General features: G+C 46.9%; 1 protein-coding gene across 1 annotated transcript in view; it reads left to right on the top strand.

Moving 5' to 3' along the window:
* MX1 (MX dynamin like GTPase 1) overlaps window positions 1-17,358 on the top strand; it is a 38,176-nt gene that overhangs the window by 9,593 nt on the left and 11,225 nt on the right. Inside the window, exons 6-11 of the mRNA XM_075542272.1 lie at window positions 378-532; window positions 1,583-1,721; window positions 3,476-3,674; window positions 5,626-5,704; window positions 8,809-8,931; window positions 9,315-9,456. Coding sequence (XP_075398387.1) covers window positions 378-532; window positions 1,583-1,721; window positions 3,476-3,674; window positions 5,626-5,704; window positions 8,809-8,931; window positions 9,315-9,456 — 837 coding nt within the window. The remainder of the gene's footprint in view (window positions 1-377; window positions 533-1,582; window positions 1,722-3,475; window positions 3,675-5,625; window positions 5,705-8,808; window positions 8,932-9,314; window positions 9,457-17,358) is intronic.

Raw genomic sequence — 17,358 nt, 5'->3', positions numbered from 1 at the left:
AAACAAGCACTTTCCCCACAAACTTTCCCAATCGTGCCTGACGAAGCCCCATGTGTCTGATTTGCTCCCGTTTTACTTCATTGTGCATTTTCAGCGAGATCCATGAAGGGATATAATGTGACACCAGGACGACCTGGTCAACTCTGCTCAGTTTTGGACTGCGGGGGGGTGGGGGGTGTCTTCCACTAAGATGGCCCCAGGGGCTTGTTCTCCAGACCATACTGAGCAAAGGCCCGCGCTATCCTTGGAAGTGCCTTGTAGTTTCAGTAAGGGAACATCAACTCTGCCCCAAATGTGCCTTGAGTCACAGTGAGGAGAAAGGCTCTCAGAGAATTTCTGCTGAGCTGTACTTACCAGCTCCCTTTTCTCTTCTCCAGCCCAGGGCATCATTGCCGGGGAAGGGATGGGGATCAGTCAAGAGCTCATCAATCTGGAGATCAGCTCCTCAGATGTCCCGGATCTGACCTTGATTGACCTTCCTGGCATAACTAGGGTGGCTGTGGGCAATCAGCCAGCTGACATTGGACGACAGGTGAGACTTCAGGCTCCCTTTGACTTTGGCCTTGGGGCTAGGGGACGTGGCTGGAATGCTGTATTAGAGTAATAGGGAGTTCAGGGCTGAGGCGTGAAGAATGGGTGTTTGGAGGGGTGAGTAGGGGCTTGAGTCATTGTCCCCTTGGAAGCTTCTCGGAAGAGTGTTGGGTTGACTGGCACAATGCGGAACAGGTCTTGTTTGTTCTGTGTTCTGCGATGACATTTTGCATTTCGTGGTTTATCCAGACTGGCATTTATCAGGAAGAAATTCTCTGTGGGAAAAGAGGACACTAGAAAGAGGCAGAATGATTTTTGAGTCTGATTAAATTTCACTGTTTGGATGCAGGCTTTAGGGAATGAGTCAATTCTGTTATTGATTAATTTACTCATTTATTTCGACATCTTGTTTTGATCATCAGATTCGAGGTCATAGGGGACAGTTAACCAGCTAAAACCTTGAATGCATCAGGTTCCTATAGAGAGACAGAACCAATAAAATGTGTGAGTGCGCAACACACACTAGCACACACATAAAAGACATTGACCGCGTGGAAGAAACTGAGTCACGTGACTATGAAGGCTGACCATTCCCAAAGCCAGAGGTCAGGCAGTTGGCTGGACACTTCAGCTGGATGTCTTTGTTTGAACCTTTAACCTGAATTCTTTCTCCTCTCAGAAACCTGTTCAGGCTCTCAGATGATTGGATGAGGTGCAATCACATTTATGAAAGTCATTTCCTTTACTTGGAGCCAAAAGCTCATAGATGTGAGCCTCATCTCCCAATTACAGCAGTACCTACACTAGCGCTTGACTAAGCCTAGTGGAGTTGATATAGAAAAGGAACCATCACAAACCTTATGGTTGACCTGAACCCCATAGCTATATTTCTTCCTCAGAGAATAAAGCTTCTCATCATGCCGACTAAGGCGGTGCTTCTACGTTGTGTCTGTGGGCTCCTCTCCATGTGTTGTTTCTGGGGCTCGGGAGCCTGAGGCAAATACGAGGACAGGACATGTCTCACGTATCACATCACCACGTCTCCTTCCAGATCAAAGCCCTCATTAGGAAGTACATCAACCAGCAGGAAACAATCAATTTGGTGGTGGTGCCCTGTAACGTGGACATTGCTACCACGGAGGCCCTCAGCATGGCTCAGGAGGTGGATCCTGATGGAGACAGGACCATAGGTAAGAGAGGAGACCTCCTGGGTACAAAACCAGAGGAGCTCTGGTGGCATAGTGGTTACACACTGGGCTGCTAACCACAAGGTTGGCAATTCAAAACCGCCAGCTGCTCCAATGGGGAAAGACGAGGTTTTCTACTCCCATAAAGAGTTTCAGTCTCAGAAACCTATCCTGTCCTATAGGGTTGCTATGAGTTGGAATCAACTTGATGGGAGTGGGTTTTGTTTGGGGTCCAAAATCAAAATTGGTGTTTCTTGGCATCCACTTGGGGCAGGGGTGGAGGTGGGGTTGGTTTGGGGTTGGGGGGGGGTAGACCTGCATCCAACACATAAGATGGCAAAGGTGGTAGATTTGACGTCCATCTAGCTGGTTGGCTAGGGTTGTCTAAATGTCACAAGTTGACTTATCAATCCTTGTATCAGTGTATCATGGCTGCTGGAACACAATACTATAACTGGTGCCTTATAAGAATAGAAATCACCCCAATAAAATGATCTTAAAAAAAAAAGAAAAGAAATCAATACCTCACAGTTCTGTAAGTTAGATTTCCAAATCAATGTGTTGGTTGGCCCATGCTCCTCTGGAGCCTTCAGGGGGAACATCCTTTCTTGTCTCAGCTTCTGGAAGCTCCTGGTATTCCTGGGCTCAAGGCCCATTTAGGATTAGGATGCATTGTATTCAGCATGATCTCAGGTTAGCTTCACATAACATCTTCAAACATTACTTTGATACATATCTGCGTTTAGGATTTCAACATATCTCTTGTGGGGGGGGGGCACCATTCAATCTATAATAACCCTTATCAACCTGTCTCTGGAGTCTGGGGAGCAAAGCAAAATTCCGAAGGTAAATTGTCTCGGTGAAGAATGCACTTGGCTGCAAGTAACAGAGCGCCTACGTCCAGTGGCTTAAACAAATGCAATTTCTTTCCCCAAGTTTGCATAGAGACCACATACGGCTGTCCGGCCATGCTGCCAGGACCTAGCCCCTTCTGTCTTCTGGCTCTAACATGCTTAGTGTGTTGGCTTTCATTGTCCTGCTTGTCCTACTGCTGAGCAGCCTCACAATGGAGTCTCTGCTCTCGGAGAGCAAGGGGGATCGGGCACGGGAAACCTCATGGCTAGGCCTGCTTCACCTTCATGGGCATGGCACCCGTGCAGTCCCATAGTGCTCCACACAGGTGCAATGCTCTGCCGGCGCCATCTTGAAATACTTAATTTTGAAACTGGCTTTAGTTTTGCACTGGGCCCTATATTTATGTCACAAGTCCAGGCCTGACCCATGGTTCTCAAAGTGTCGGTAAGTGCCATCTGCATCTGAATTAACTGGAGCATTTTAGAACTACCAGTGCCTGCATGTCACTGAGCATCATGACTCAGAAGGTCTGGGCATGTCTGGAAACCCAGTCTCCTAACACGTAGGCTCTGGGGGACCCTGCTGCATGGGAAAGCCCAGAAACCATTGCATTATGGAGCAAATGCTTCTGTGTTACAGAAGCAATACGAAAAGGCCATGACAAGCTGCTGTCTCTTTGCATGGGTCAAGGCTGAGTGAAGTGAGTGTTGGGAGGAGCCCCCATCTTCACGCAGCCTGGCCATAAGTTCTGTCCCTAGACAAGGGCTCCACTTTGCACCTGGATCCTGGAAGGATACCTGTCAACCCTTAAGCGAGGGTGGGAGACTGGTGACCAGGGGAAGCACGCTGTGGTCCACTTTCCAGCTGACCCCCTTCTGGAACTGACACTCTCTGGCTCATAGGCATCTTGACCAAACCTGACCTGGTGGACAGAGGCACAGAAGACAAGGTGGTGGATGTGGTGCACAACCTCATCTGCAGCCTGAAGAAGGGCTACATGATCGTCAAGTGCCGGGGCCAGCAGGACATCCAGGACAAGCTGAGCCTGGCCGAGGCGCTGGAGAAAGAGAAGGAATTCTTTGAGGACCATGACCACTTTAGGTATGTGCTGCTCTGGTCGCCAGGGGAACACCGGAACCAAGACACCTACCCCTGAGTTGAGACCTTGCCACGGTTGGAAAGTGTTATGCGGTGTTTCTGTGTCTGTGTTGTGTGTGTTTGTATGCATTTATATGTATGTATGTGCATGTGTGTTATTGTATGTCTGTGTGTGTGTGTGTGTATTTGCACCTTGATGATGGAACTTGCCTCGAGGAATGAAAGGGGAATTAACAGGATCGCAAGGAAAGCTAGAGGGAAAGACAGAAAGAAGGAAGAAGGGAAGGAGGAGACGTATGAGAGACGGCTGGTTGGGTAGACATAACCTGTACCACCACTGCATTGGGCTACAATCTCTAGACTAGTGGGTGCTGGAAGAAGAAGAAGAATATACACAGAACAGAATCGAAGCATTAGAAATCCCAGAAACTGACCTCAATACATATATTTAATATAAAGCAAGTGTATTTCATTTATATATTTTTATAAGTCATTTTACTGGGGGCTCTTGCAACTCTTATAACATCCATGCATCAATCGAATCAAGCACATTTATACATATGTTGCCATCATCATTTCCAAAACATTTTCTTTCTACTTGAGCCCTTGGTATCAGATCCCCTCTTTTTGCCCCTTCCTCCCCCACACTCCCACCCTCGTGACCCTTAATAATTTATCAATTATTTTTATTTTCAGATTTTACATGGTCTGCTATCTCCCTTCACCCGCATTTCTGTTGTTTGTCCCCCTTGGGGGAAGAGGGAGCAGTTATATGTCAATCATTGCCATTGGTTCCCTCTCCCCCCCACCACCTTACCCCTACCTTCATGGTATTGCTAATCTCATTACTATTCCTGAGGGGTCTATCTGTCCTGGACTCTGTGTGTCAAGAGCTCTTATCTGTACATGCTCTGGTCTAACTGGATTTGTAAGATAGAACTGGGGTCATACTAGTGGGGGAGGAGTGGAGAGGAAGGAAAATGTATTTTAAATCAATGGGCTGCCACTTTTTTGGGTAAAGATCACTTTATTGGGGGCTCTTACACTCTTATAAAAATCCATACATCAATTATATGAAGCATATTTGTACATACGTTGCCATCATAATTTTCTAAGCATTTCTTTCTATTTGAGCCCTTGGTATCAGCTCCCTTTCCCCCCCCCCTCTCTCCCTCCTACACCTTTGTGATCACTTGATAAATTATTATTATTTTGATATCTTACACTGACTGATGTCTCCCTTCACCCATGGTTTCTGTTGTTCATCCCCCTCAGGTGTGGGGGTGGTGGTTATGCGTCGATCATTGTGATCAGTTCCCCCTTCCTCACTTCCTCTGCCTACCTTTCCCTTACTCCCCTAGTATTGCTACTCCCATTTCTGTACCTGAGGGGTTTATCTGACTTGGATTCCCTGTGTCATGAGCTCTTATCTGTATCAGTGTACATGCTCCGTTCTAGCCAGAACGGAAAGGCAGAACCATGGTCATGATTGTGGGGGGTGAGGCAGCCTCAAAGAACCAGAGCAATATTGTGTGTTCCATTGGAGCTATACTGCACCCTGGTTGGTGCCTCCCTTCCTTGTGACCCTTCTATGAGGGGATGTCCCATTGTCTGCAGTTGCTACTTCATCACTGTCATCTTGCTACTGTGATGAATCGGGCGACCCCTGTGAAAGGGTCGTTCGACCTCCAAAGGGGTCACAACCCACAGGTTGAGAACGACTGAGCTAGAGAAAATCCCTGGCCTTGTTGAAAGAGCCACGACTTAAAAATCCTGTTCTCGTTCTCCTGTCCCCGTCAAATCAAATTCTGAGTACGTGCCAGGATTCAGTTGCAAGACCTTGCAGACACTTGGTTGTAACTGGATACGCCTGGGAGCTTGTCAGAGGGAGAAAGTGGATTTGCTTTTAGTGGCGGGGCTGTGATGGAAGCCCGGGCTGTGTGGTCTCTTTCAGGGTTCTTCTGGAGGAAGGCAAGGCCACGGTTCCGTGTCTGGCAGAGAAACTTAGCACTGAACTCATCACACACATCTGTGTAAGTTCATGTCCGCGGGGTGGAGGGTGGGGGGTGGGGGGTGGGTTAATGTGCTTTCTCTGCAAAAGTCCTATAAACCCGGAGCCACGTGGGCTGCTCTACCTTGGAGTGACCCCAGAGGGCAGCAGCAGCCTTGTTGAAATGCAGGCTCTGATTCGGTGGGTCTGGGGCGGGCCTGAGAGCGCATGCCCCCCAGCTCCCAGGGGATGCCCCGCTGCCTGGACAGCACTTAGTGTGGGACGGCAATAGACCATCTTCACGTGCCCCACATGAAAGCCCAATCTTGATTTTTAATGAATCACTGCCACTTGATCAATTGGCTATCTATTAGTTGACTCATTATGGCACATTTAAACGCCGCTGGGCTAGCTCTTCCTCTCCCTTTCCCAACTGCCGCCAGCACCTCTCCAGTGTTGTCGCCTTGCCTTTCACTTCTAGGTGTTCTTTCGTTCGTTCCTTTGCTCACATCTGCCTGGGCATCATCCCTCCATTTGTCACGTGGTCCGCCCTTTGCAGCGGCCTCCTTGCAGCTGTTGCTGTTGGGTTTTGCGTGTTGACTGAAGCAGCAGGATCCCTGGAAGCCGGTCCTCTGTTGGCTCACTGACAGACCCCTGGCTTTGGGGCTGGTGTGTTGACTGGCAGGGAGTCCACCTTTCCTGGAACTTGCTCTATGGGCATGTGGAGACGTGGGGTGGAAGATGAGCTCCCCCAGGGGCCAGCTAGAGCCCCGAGGACTCTAGCTTTAACCACGTTAGGTCCTTGGCTTAATTCCCAAGGGCTGGTCGACAGTGGGATTTGGACAGGACATGAATAAGAGGGCTGCCTATGATTATAGCTTCTCAGTGGAGATAATATCCTCTCCACTGAGAGTTGGGTTCAAAACATTCCACATAGGCTTGAGGAGCGGGGTGGCAGGCAGGGTGATGGCTACATTTTATAATGAGGGTCACTGGAGGATACAAAAGGTCATGTGATCAGCTGCCAAAGAAAAGGTTGGACGTTCAAGTTCACATAGGAGAACCTCGGGAAAAAGACCTGGCAGTCCACTTCCAAAAATCTAGCCTCTGAAAGCCATGGCGTTTTCAGGAAGCTGATCTTCATCTAACAAACACGGAAGGATTGCATCAACAGAGATCAGAGAAAGAACACAACAACAACAACAAAAACAGCTGGCGGGAGGAAAGAGGCTCCCTGCAAATTAGGAGACAACTTCAAGCTAAGTGGACCGAGGTCCCTCAAGCCCTGAGTCTGCAGGAAGAGGCAGAGGAAGGGGAGAAGGGAAGGCTTGGAGATGAGGAAACTCAGCTGGCTGCTCCTGGCACCCCTGGTGCACTTCCCTGCGGGGAGCCACCTCTGCTCCCTCATCTTCCTTTCTCCACTGATCAGCAGCCCTGGGCATTCCTGAGGCCCCACCCCCATCCCAGCACATATGTGTAGTAGCCCCCACTGGCCCCCTCAAGGAGTCCTTCCTCCTTTGTTACCTCCCAGCCCTAGCCTTCACCTTGGCAGCCTCCTGCCAGCCTGTGTGGATGCACTCCCACCCTAGAGTGGAGACCCCACCTGCCAGCCAACCCTCCTGCTGTAGGCCCACATAACACACACCACCCAGGCCTAGCCTGCAGCGCACATTGCCCTGCCCTGCAGTCCCCCACAGTCTTTTCTAGCCCCACACATTGTATCCCCAATAGTTGACATCTCACTCAATGGGTTGAAACTATCACTCTTATTCAACATAGCTGAGAGAGAGAGAGAGAGAGAGAGAGAGAGAGAGAGAGAGAAGAAACCTAAGGAATTGAGTTGGGCAAAGAAGAAATAAAACTCTCACTATTCACGAATAAAGTGATTTTATATGTAGAAAACTCCAAAGACTGTCTTGAAAAAAGATAGTTGGAAACAATGGAAAGTTTTAGCAACATGGCAGAATATAAGATTAATAAGCAAAAATCAGATTCCTTTTTATAAGGAAGAGAGCCCTACAAAAGACCAAGAAAACAATACCATTTATAATAGCCACACAAAGATGAAATACTTAGGAAAAGGTCTAACCATAGAAACAAAAGACCTGTACAAAGAAAACTGTAGACACTATTACAAGAAACCAAAAGGGACCAACACTAGTGGAAGATTATCCCATATTCATGGATAAGAAGGCTTAATATCATGACAATGGTAATAGTACTCAAAGCAATCTATAAATACAACATAATTCCAATCCACATCCCAACTGTATTCTTTAAAGAAATGGAAAAACTACTTACTAACTTCATATGGAGAGGGAAGAGACCCAGGATAAGCCAGGGACTTCTTAAGAAAAATAATAAAGTAGGAGACCTACTACAATCTGACTTCACAACCAGAGTAATCAAGCCAGTTTGGCTTAGTACAGAGCTAAGTACACGGACCAATGGGATAGAATAGAAAACCCAGAAATAAATTCATTCAACTACAGGCAACTGACCTTCAACAAAGGGCCCCAGAACACGAAATGGGAATGAAATGGTCTCTTCAACAAATGGCGCTGGCGAAATTAGATCTCTGTCTGTGGGACAATGGAACCGGGCCCAGGTACAAAACAAATCCAAGATGATCAAAGACCTAAATGCAGATCCTAGAGCTGTCAAGATCATCGGCACAAATTTAAGGGGCCCGTCACAGGGCATAGCCAAAGTCAAAGCAGCACTAGAGTGGAAGACAAAGATAGATGACTGGGACGTACTGAAATTAAGACACTTGTGTGTGGTAAGAGACTCCCCTAACAGGAAATCAAGAACCCATACTGCTGAATCGTTCACTTTAAAATCATTATTGTTTTCAAGATATGCAAATCTTACCTTCAATGGGAAAAAAACCAACAACAAAGAAGATCCCACAGGGCTGTGCACCCTGTGGGGCTCAGAGCCTGGGGATGGTGCCAAGTGAGAATCTTGACTCAAAGCTGGGTCCCCGGAAGTGGGAACGTGAAAGCCCTGGAGGAGAATCCATGGCCCCCCGAGCTCCTCTGTCAAATCTAGAGCCATCCACTCTGCAGTAGGAGTCCCAGGATCTCGTCTTCATCCCCTTGACTGAATTATATGTTTCCGTTATCTTCTGTCTCTTTTCTGCAGAAATCTCTGCCCATCTTAGAGAATCAGATAAAGGAGCGCCACCAGGCGATAACAGATGAGTTGCAAAAGTATGGGGTCGAAGTCCCCCAGGACGAGAACGAGAAAATGATTTTTCTGATAGATGTGAGTCCTCCGAACCGCATCCGGGGGGGAATGGCTCGCTGTTGTCCCAAAGGGGCTGGTGTGCTGGGGCACTTCTTCCCTCACCCACGGCTGACCTGCGTCCCCTCTGCCCACTTTGTACCCAACTGAGGGGGAGGGGCTGGAGGAGACTGGCTTGTGGGTGGGAAGGGTCAGTGGTGATGGTGTGTTGTGCCACCGCCACAGGCATTGTTGACCCTGTGACCTGAACACTCACCTGACACCTACAGGTAGTAAGGGGAGGCGGGAGTGGGGGTGAGGAACTGGTGCCAACACCTCTGCTTCCCCTAGACACACAGTGACCAGCGCTGGACACCAACCAACATTTTAAGGGTTTCTGCTTATGCTGACTTTTTTCTTGACAGAAAATCAATGCTTTTAACCTGGACATCTGTGCTTTAGTCGAAGGAGAAGAGTCAGTAGGCAAGGATCACTCGCGACTGTTTACCAGAATCCGAAGTGAGTTCGCCAGTTGGGGCACGAAAATTGATGCTAATTTCCAGGAAGGTGAGTCTGGGGGTCCATCATGAGCCTGGGCTGTGGGGTTGAGACTGACCTGATTGAGTGGTGATGCAGTTGCTGTGGACGCTGGAGTGAGGAATTGGTGGGTGGGTGCTGTCGGAAGAATTTGTGTTTGTTCTGCATCACTGAATTAGAGGCAGAAAGCACGTCTTACTGCTTCCCGAGGACACCTGGACAGGATGTGCAAACGAAGGAGCCCCAATCCGTCTTGGCTCCTGGAAACACCAGTCCTCTCCCAACAGCCAGTGTCATATTCACTGGGTGCGTGTGCTGTACTCCTTGGGGTCACACGTAGTACTTTCTACACGTTGCCATAGCATTGATGCTCACTCCTATCAACCTGATAGGGTGGAGTAGAAACTGTTTCTTAGGGTTTCTGAGGCTGTCAGTTTTATGAGAGCCAACCCCAGCGCTGTTGAGTCTGCTCTGGTTCATAGGGACCCCATACAGCGTTTCTGGGGCTGTAACTCTTGACAAGAGCAGACAGTCTCATTTGGCTCCCCAGGTGCAGCTGGTGGGTTTGAACCATCAACGTTGTGGTTAGCACCCTGCAGCATCACTAGGACTCCTTTTCACAAGTCACGAACTCTTCCCGCCATAGAGTCCATTCTGACACCCAGTGACCCGCAGGAAAGAGTACAACTGCTCCTTCCGAGACTCAGTCTTCACAGGAGTGAGAGCCTCATCTTTCTCCCAGAGAGCGACTGTTGCATTGGGACCACCAACGTTGCACTAGTACCCAACGCTTAAACCACGGTATCACCAGGGCGCCTTATTCATGAGTCCTTAGGGAAATGCAAATCCAAGCTCACGAGGAAATGCCACCTCCCACCCACTAGGATAGCTACCAATTCACGAATACACTAAAAACCACAACACAGACTGCCTCCCACCAGACCTGTGGTATACACCCACAGAGAGCTGGGATCTTCCCTGCCCAGGTCATACAGGGCTGGTTCTGTAATCCCTAATTCAGTATCTATGGGGCCTCTCTATGGTGCAAACAATGTGCCCGGGGCTCAAACCGAAAACCAAACTCACACGCCCCGGGTGGGGTTCTGGAATGGTAACTCTTTTTTTTTTTTTTTTTTTAACAATTTATTGGGGCTGATACAATTCTTTTCACAGTTCATACATATACATACATCAGTTGTATAAAGCACATCTGTACAGTCTTTGCCCTAATCATTTTTTTCTCTTTTCTTCTTTTACATTTTATTAGGGACTCCAACAACTCTTACCACAATCCATACATATACATACATCAATTGTATAAAGCACATCCATACATTCCCTGCCCCAATCATTCTCAAGGCATTTGCTCTCCACTTAAGCCCCTTGCATCAGGTCCTCTTTTTTTCCCCCCCTCCCTCCCCTTTCCCCCCTCCCTCATATGCCCTTGGTAATTTATACCTCGTTATTTTGTCGTATCTTGCCCTATCTGGGGTCTCCCTTCCCCCCTTCTCTGCTGTCCCTCTCCCAGGGAAGAGGTCACATGTGGCTCCTTGTAATCAGTTCCCCCTTTCCAACCCACTCACCCTCCACTCTCCCAGCATCGTCCCTCACGCCCTTGGTCCTGAAGGTATCATCCACCCTGGATTCCCTGTACCTCCAACCCTCATATGTACCAGTGTACAGCCTCTGTCCTATCCAGCCCTGCAAGGTAGAATTCGGATCATGGTAGTTGGGGGGAGGAAGCATCCAGGATCTGGGGGAAAGCTGTGTTCTTCATCGATACTACCTCACACCCTAATTAACCCATCTCCTCTCCTAAGCCCCTCTATGAGGGGATCTCCATTGGCCGACACTTGGGCCTTGGGTCTCCACTCTGCACTTCCCCCTTCATTTAATATAATATATATATACACATACATATATACATATACACATACATACACACACTTATATCTTTTTTTTTTTTTTTTGCATGATGCCTTATATCTGGTCCCTTGGGCACCTCGTGATCGCACTGGCCGGTGTGCTTCTTCCATGTGGGCTTATTTGTTTCTGAGCGAGATGGCCGCTTGCTCACCTTCAAGCCTTTAAGACCCCAGACACTATCTCTTTTGATAGCCGGGCACCATCAGCTTTCTTCACCACATTTGCTTGTGCACCCATTTGTCTTCAGCGATCCTATCATGGAGGTGTGCAGTCAATGATATGATTTTTTGTTCTTTGATGCCTGGTAACTGATCCCTTTGGGACCACTCGATCACACAGGCTGGTGTGTTCTTCCATGTGGACTTTGTTGCTTCTGAGCTAGATGGCCGCTTGTTTATCTTCAAGCCTTTAAAACCCCAGTCACTATCTCTTTTGATAGCCGGGCACCATCAACTTTCTTCACCACATTTACTTGTTCACCCACTTTGGCTCCAGCCGTTGTGTCGGGAGAGTGAGCATCATAGAGTTCCAATTTAATAAAAGAAGGTATTCATGCATAGAGGGAGTGTTTGAGTAGAGGCCCAAGGTCCTTCCGCCACCTTAATACTTGACCTATAAATATCGACACAAAGATCTATTTCCCCAACCTCCTATATATATTTGCATGTACATGTCTTTGTCTAGACCTCCATGAATGCCCTTTGACTCCTAGCTCTTTCCTCCATCTCCCTTGACCTTCCTCCTGCCCTACTACCATGCTTCATCGCCACCTGGGCTAGAGTATACCTCTACTCTAAGCAACCTTACCCTTGATCATTTCCCACCAGGCCTGCCACTCCCCCTTCTCTACCCTTTGGGGTCCCATGTTTTTCCCTTGTCCCTGGGTTTGTTAACACCACTTCCTTACCCCCCCCTACCCCCCACCCCAAGTCCCCCCGGAACTGTCGGTCCCGTTGTTTTTCATCCAGATAGTTCATCCAGCCTGTCCTATTCAGACAGACCTGTGGAGTCACTAACATGCACGAAAACTAGACAGAGGAACACAACGCAACAGTATACAACCAGACAACAAAACAACCAAAACAAACCACTGAAAAAGAACAGAACAAAACAGTTCACAAGAGAAAAGCTTGTAGTTAGTTCAGGGATCTTTGCTGGCCCTTAGGAGCGTTTTCCAGTCCAGTCTGTTGGGGCACCACGCCCTGGCCCCAAAGACCACTTTCAGCATTCCCTGGGGACCTTGCCACTCCATTCCCTTGCTGTTCCGCTGCACTCCCCCAGTGATTTGCCTTGGTGTGGTGGGATCAGGTCAGGTGCAATTCCCACACTGTGTCTCCGGTGCTGTCCCCTGTATCGCCCTTAGTCACTGAGGGGCATCATGTCTCATAGTAGGGCCAGCCATGTTGTTCTCTCTGTGGACTGGCTGCTCTACTCAGGAACATCATCATCACGGCCTGGTGGGCCAGGCTGTGCTCCACTCTCTCCTCCTGCCCCTTCATCTGCTCCCGTGTGCTCTGATCAAATATGTCCATCTCCCATAGCTGCAGGGTCAATGTCGTCCTTTGGAACAAGTTCTTTTCGGGGGAGGGGCAGGAATCCACTTAATTTATGGTGCTGGGGCCAGCCTCCCAGACCTCTCCACCGGTTCCGTCCTCCACGCCGGGATATTGCATTCACACCTTGCGACACTGGGTTGAAGTCTGGTCCCACTTTCCCTGTGGAGATATAAACCATACCCTCCCCTTGGGTGGATTAATGCCCCATTTCTGTCATGCTGATTGTACTTACCTCAGGGGACTCATGTTGTACCTGTCCCTTTGGGTCTGGCTTACTTCGCTTAACATAATTCCTTCCAGTTCTTCCCATGAAATAACGTGTTTCATGTGCTCATCGGTGTTTTTTAGTGCTGCATAATACTCCATTGTGTGTATGTGCCAAAGTTTGCTAATCCACTCGTCTATCGATGGAAACTTAGGCTGTTTCCAAGTCTTTGCTATTGTGAATTGTGCCGCAATAAACATTGGAGCGCATATGACTGGTCGTGTTTTATTTGCTGCTTCAACCGGGTATATGCCCAGTAGAGGGATGGCTGGGTCGTAAGGTAGATCAATTTCCATTTTCTTTAGGTATCGCCAGATTGCTTTCCACAGTGTCTGTACAAATCTGCACGACCACCAGCAGTGGAGGAGGGTTCCTATTTCACCACAGCCCCTCCAACACTTGTTGCTCTCTGATTTACTGATCTGGGCTAGCCTGAGGGGTGTTAGGTGGTATCTCATGGTTGTTTTGATTTGCATTTCTCTTATGGCAAGGGACTTCGAGCACTTTCTCATATATTTATTGGCCATATTGATCTCCTCTCTAGTGAAAGTTCTTCTCATTTCTTTTGCCCACTTCCTTAGGGGGTTAACTGTTTTCCTCTTTTTGCAGGTCATGATGGTGTTGTAGATTTTAGTAATGAGCCCTTTGTCTGACGTGTCATTACTAAAAATCTTCTCCCAGTCTGTGGGTTGCCTTGTCACCCTCTTGGCAAAGTCTTTCGAGGTGCACAGGTGTTTTATTCTTATTAGATCCCATTTGTCGATTTCCAGATCACCTGTGTGTGTCCCCTTCCCTGTTGCAGTGAGCCTATGTGCTCCCTGGGCCAGTGCTCTGAGATTAGTCCCGATTCCCTCCTTAATGGTCCTGATGGTTTGGGGTTTGACTTCTAGATCTGTGATCCACCTTGAGTGTATTCTTGTGCATGGGGTGAGGTAGACGTCTTGTTTCAACTTTCTACATGTGGATATCCATTGTTTCCAGCACCACTTATTAAAGAGGGCATCTGCTTCCCACTTGACGTTTTTGGGACCCTTGTCGAAGATCAGTTGTCTATATGCTGATGATTTTACTCCTGGGCTTTCTATTCTTTTCCACTGGTCTGAGTGTCTATCATTGTGCCAGTACCATGCTGTTTTGACCACTGTAGCTGTGTAGTAGGCATTAAAATCAGGTAGGGCGAGTCCTCCAATTGTGTCCTTCTTCTTGAGGAGTTCTCTGCTAATTCTGGGTTTCTTCCCTCTCCATATGAAGTTGGTGGTCAGTTTTTCCAATTCTTTGAAGAAGGTTGATGGTAATTGGATTGGTATAGCATTGAACTTGTAGAGTGCTTTAGGAAGAACTGTCATCTTTACTATGTTCAGCCTACCTAACCATGAGCAGGGGAGCTTCATCCATTTGTGAAGGTCACTTTTGGTTTCCTGTAATAGGGTTTTATAATTATGCTTATAAAGGTCTTTAGTATTTTTTGTTAAGTATATTCCTAGGTATTTCAGTTTGTTCTTAGCTACTGTGAAGGGTACTTCCCTCTTAATCGCCTCTTCCATGGCCCTGTCCGATGTGTATAGAAACCCTACCGACTTCTGTTTATTGATCTTGTATCCTGCTACTCTTCCGTATTCCTCTATTGCTGTAAGTATTCCAACTGTGGAGTTTTGGGGGTCTTCAATGTATAGGATCATGTCATCTGCAAATAACGATAGTTTCACCTCCTCCTCTCCCAACTGGATCCCTTTGATGTCCTTCCACTGTCTTATGTTGTTAGCCAGAACCTCCAAAACGATATTGAATAGAAGAGGGGACAGGGGGCATCCTTGTCTTGTACCCTTTTTCAGTGGTATTGTTCTTGTCTTTTCTCCATTGACTATGATGTTGGCTGTTGGTCTTTCATAGATAGCTTGTATGAGCTTGAGGAACTTACCTTCCAATCCTATCTTCATGAGTGTTTTGATTAGGAATGGATGCTGGATGTTGTCAAATGCTTTTTCTGTATCTATGGATATTATCATATGGTTTTTATCCTTTTTCTTCTCGATGTGGTGTATGATATTGATGGATTTTCGGATGTTAAACCATCCCTGCATCGCTGGGATGAATCCTACTTGGTCGTGGTGAATGATATGTTTGATGTTCCTTTGTATTCTATTGGCCAATATTTTGTTAAGGATTTTTGCATCTATGTTCATTAGAGATATTGGTCTATAATTCTCTACACTTGTGGGGTCTTTTCCCTGTTTGGGTATCAAAGTAATGCTGGCTTCGTAAAATGAGTTTGGGAGCTTGCCGTTCTTTTCTATGTTATGGAATACTTTGTGGAGGATCGGTGTCAGCTCTTCCCTGAATGTTTGGTAAAATTCTGCTGTGTAGCCATCTGGCCCTGGGGCCTTTTTCCTTGGTAGGTTTTTGATGACACTCTCTATTTCTTCCTTCGCTATGGGTTCTTGATCTCTGTCTCAGATAATCTAGGGATAGATTGTTTTTCTAAATATTTATCCATGTCTTCCAGGTTTCTGAATTCATTAGAATACAAACCTTCATAGTACTTTGTGATTATCCTTTTTATCTCATTGGGGTCTGTTGTTATTGCCCCCGATTCATCCCTCATCCTGGCTATTGATGATTGTTCCTTTCTATCTTTGGTAAGCTTTGCCAGGGGAGTGTCAATTTTATTAATTCGTTCATAAAACCAGCTTCTAGTTGCGTTAATCCTTTGCATTGTTCTTTTGTCTTCCCACTGGTTTAACTCCGCCCTGATTTTTATTATTTATTTTCTCTTGCTATTGGAGGGGTAGTTCTGTTGACTCTGTTCTAGTTGTTGGAGGTTTTGTGTTAACATATCTGTCATACGCCTTTCTTCTTTTTTCATGTATGCATTCAGTGATATCAAGCTACCTCTGATAACTGCCTTTGCAGTGTCCCATAAGTTTTGATATGTTGTATGCTCGTTCTCATTAGTTTCTAGAAATTTCCTGATATCCTCTCTGATCTGGACCTTAACCCATTCATGTCGCAGGAGATCGTTGTTTATTCTCCAATTGGTGGCCCTTGCTTTTCTGGGTGCCCTCCTATTAATCTCCAGCTTTATGGCATGGTGGTCTGAGAAAGACGTCTGGATAATATCTATGTGTTTGAATTTACTCAGGCTGGCCTTGTGCCCCAGCATGTGATCTATTCTTGAGAAAGATCCGTGTGGATTGGAGAAGAATGTGAAACCTTTTGCTTTTGGATGAAAGGCTCTATAGATGTCTATCAGGCCCTGTTGCCTAATTACATTGTTTAGCTCTCTGGCCTCTTTGCTGAGCTTCTTTCCCTGTGACCTGTCTTTCTCTGATAGTGGAGTGTTGAAGTCCCCCACTATTATTGTTGTTTCCGTGATTTCTTCTGTCATTTTTTTAATAGTTTGTTTGACGAAATTTGCCGCACCATTATTAGGTGCGTAAATATTCAGTATGCTTATTGCTTCCTGGTTTACTGAGCCTTTGAGCATTATGTAATGTCCCTCTTTGTCTCTTTTTATGTTTTGGATCTTGAGATCCATTTTGTCGGAGATTAAGATAGCCACTCCTGCCTTCCTGGAGTTACCATTTGCTTGGTAAACTTTCTGCCAGCCCTTTATTCTCAGCATATGCTTGTCTGCTTACTTAAGGTGTGTCTCTTGCAGGCAGCAGATTGATGGGTTATGTTTTCTAATCCAATCCTCCAGCCTCTTTCTTTTAACATATGAATTGAGCCCATTTGTATTCAAAGTGATTATTACAATCTCTGGCTTCATGGTTGCCATATTCTGTTTTGTGTTTTGGGTCTTTGCCTATCTTCCTTCATATCAGTGTACTGCGTTTGAGTGGAGGGTTTCTATCCTGTCCTCTTTTCCATCTGAGACCGTGTTGTCCTGGTACGTGTTGCTGGCATGTTGGCTTCTAGATGGAGATGGGCTATATGGTGGTCTCCTGGTGGTTCTAGTTGGAGCTTGATCTTCTGGCCATAGTGAGTCAGCCAGTATGTTCTGCAGGTTCGGGTGACTTGCAGTATATTTTTTGAGTTCTTCCTTGTCCTGGAAGACCCTTATCTTACCCTCTATCTTAATGGATAACTTGGCAGGGTATAGGATTCTGGGGGAGGCATTTTTATCAGTTTTTGGAAGATTTTGCTCCATTCTCTCCTCCTCTTCATGGTTTCTGCTGATAAGTC

The sequence above is a fragment of the Tenrec ecaudatus genome, chromosome 2 (genome assembly GCF_050624435.1).
Source record: "Tenrec ecaudatus isolate mTenEca1 chromosome 2, mTenEca1.hap1, whole genome shotgun sequence".
In the NCBI taxonomy this organism is placed as follows: domain Eukaryota; kingdom Metazoa; phylum Chordata; class Mammalia; order Afrosoricida; family Tenrecidae; genus Tenrec; species Tenrec ecaudatus.
The sequence above is the reverse complement of the archived record's forward strand: the minus strand, read 5'-3'. Positions and strand labels throughout refer to the sequence as shown.